Below are 1291 nucleotides of genomic sequence, written 5' to 3'. Positions count from 1 at the left end.
CAGAATGTGATGCTGGCAGCATGTTGTGAGGAAATGTATTAGATGAAAGAATTTAAATTCCAGAAGTTTTCCTCTTTTCAGAAATGAGATATTGGGGGAGAGAAACACGCACTTGGAAGGAACTGACCCGGCTGAATTGGAAAATGTGAGAAGGGGGTGGGGAAGAGGCTGCTCCACCTGAGATCTGGCTCCAGGACTTACAGCAAGGGGAACGTGGACAAGTTACAGACTCTCTGTGCCTCAGCTTCTTCATCAGCAAAACAGAAAGAATCATCCCATCAACTATAAGGTCAGTGCTATCAGTGGGTCCCCAAATTCAGTGCACATCCGAGTCATGTTAACAAACACATTCCAGGCCCCACCTGAGCCCTCTGAATCAGAATCCCTGCAAGGAGGACACTGAACTTGTATTTGCACTGACTTTCCCAGCTGTTTCTTACTTTGATGAAGTTGGGGGTAGGACCCATTGAGCTGCATCACATCATTCCGAAGCCAATACACAACAGCAGAACAAGAATATTTTCAATGCAGTCTCTAAAGCAGAGGAGAAACTATTGAGGGAACCTAGAAGTAAAGGAGAAGGAGATCTGGTTTGCTGGGCTCCATTTAAACTTTATTTTGAGTACAGCAGAGCCACGAGCCCTTCGGGACACATGCCTGAGGCAGTGACCGTCCAACTTTGGAAGAGTGGAAGCCCTAGTTTCAAATTCAAGCATGCTTTGAGTAGAAATTCAGTTGACCTCTTTTTGCACAGCAACATGGCCAATCTTGCCTAAGCTGCTCCCCTTCCAAGAAAAGGAATCATCCTGCTAGGAATTCCAACTTCAGCAGTCATGGGTAAGTAAGGAAGTCTTATGAATCTATTCTAGCCACCTAACAAGAAACCAGAAATTTAGCAAGCTCTTTCCATTTCAGGACAGTTATGTTCACTAGATCAGAGGCATGAAGAACAGACCCCTAAAAAGGGAAAATGTTCCTTTCAGTTTTAGGACATCACTGGAACATTCGGGAAGTGGAAACACAGCTGCCTGCTCTACAGTATGGGTTGCCTTTGTGTCTGGAATGTGTCTGACGTCCTGATCCCTGTGTCCATTTCAGGGAGCCTTGGGAGGAGCGTGAGTCACTGATAGAATTGGACAGTGCATGGAGATGCTTCAGCAGGACGCGGGTAAGTGCAGGGACAAGTCCAGGTCATACTGAGGGAGAATGAGTGGTGTTGATGGGGACAGACAAAGGTAAAATCCAAAGTTTGTGCTTCATCTTCAAAAACTCAAACTAATAACAAACTTGG

The 1291-nt window shown here is 45.5% G+C and overlaps 1 protein-coding gene across 1 annotated transcript in view; it reads left to right on the top strand.

The window, feature by feature from the left end:
* Nucleotides 1-833: 833 nt before the first annotated feature.
* The window catches only part of LOC105532213 (neuroblastoma breakpoint family member 21-like), a gene marked incomplete at its 3' end in the record, with an annotated part of 14163 nt that continues 13705 nt past the window's right edge, over nt 834-1291 (top strand). Inside the window, 2 exon segments of the mRNA XM_011970306.1 lie at nt 834-837; nt 984-1038. Coding sequence (XP_011825696.1) covers nt 834-837; nt 984-1038 — 59 coding nt within the window.

The sequence above is a fragment of the Mandrillus leucophaeus genome, unplaced genomic scaffold (genome assembly GCF_000951045.1).
Source record: "Mandrillus leucophaeus isolate KB7577 unplaced genomic scaffold, Mleu.le_1.0 Scaffold1203, whole genome shotgun sequence".
Classification (NCBI taxonomy): Eukaryota; Metazoa; Chordata; class Mammalia; order Primates; family Cercopithecidae; genus Mandrillus; species Mandrillus leucophaeus.
The sequence above is the reverse complement of the archived record's forward strand: the minus strand, read 5'-3'. Positions and strand labels throughout refer to the sequence as shown.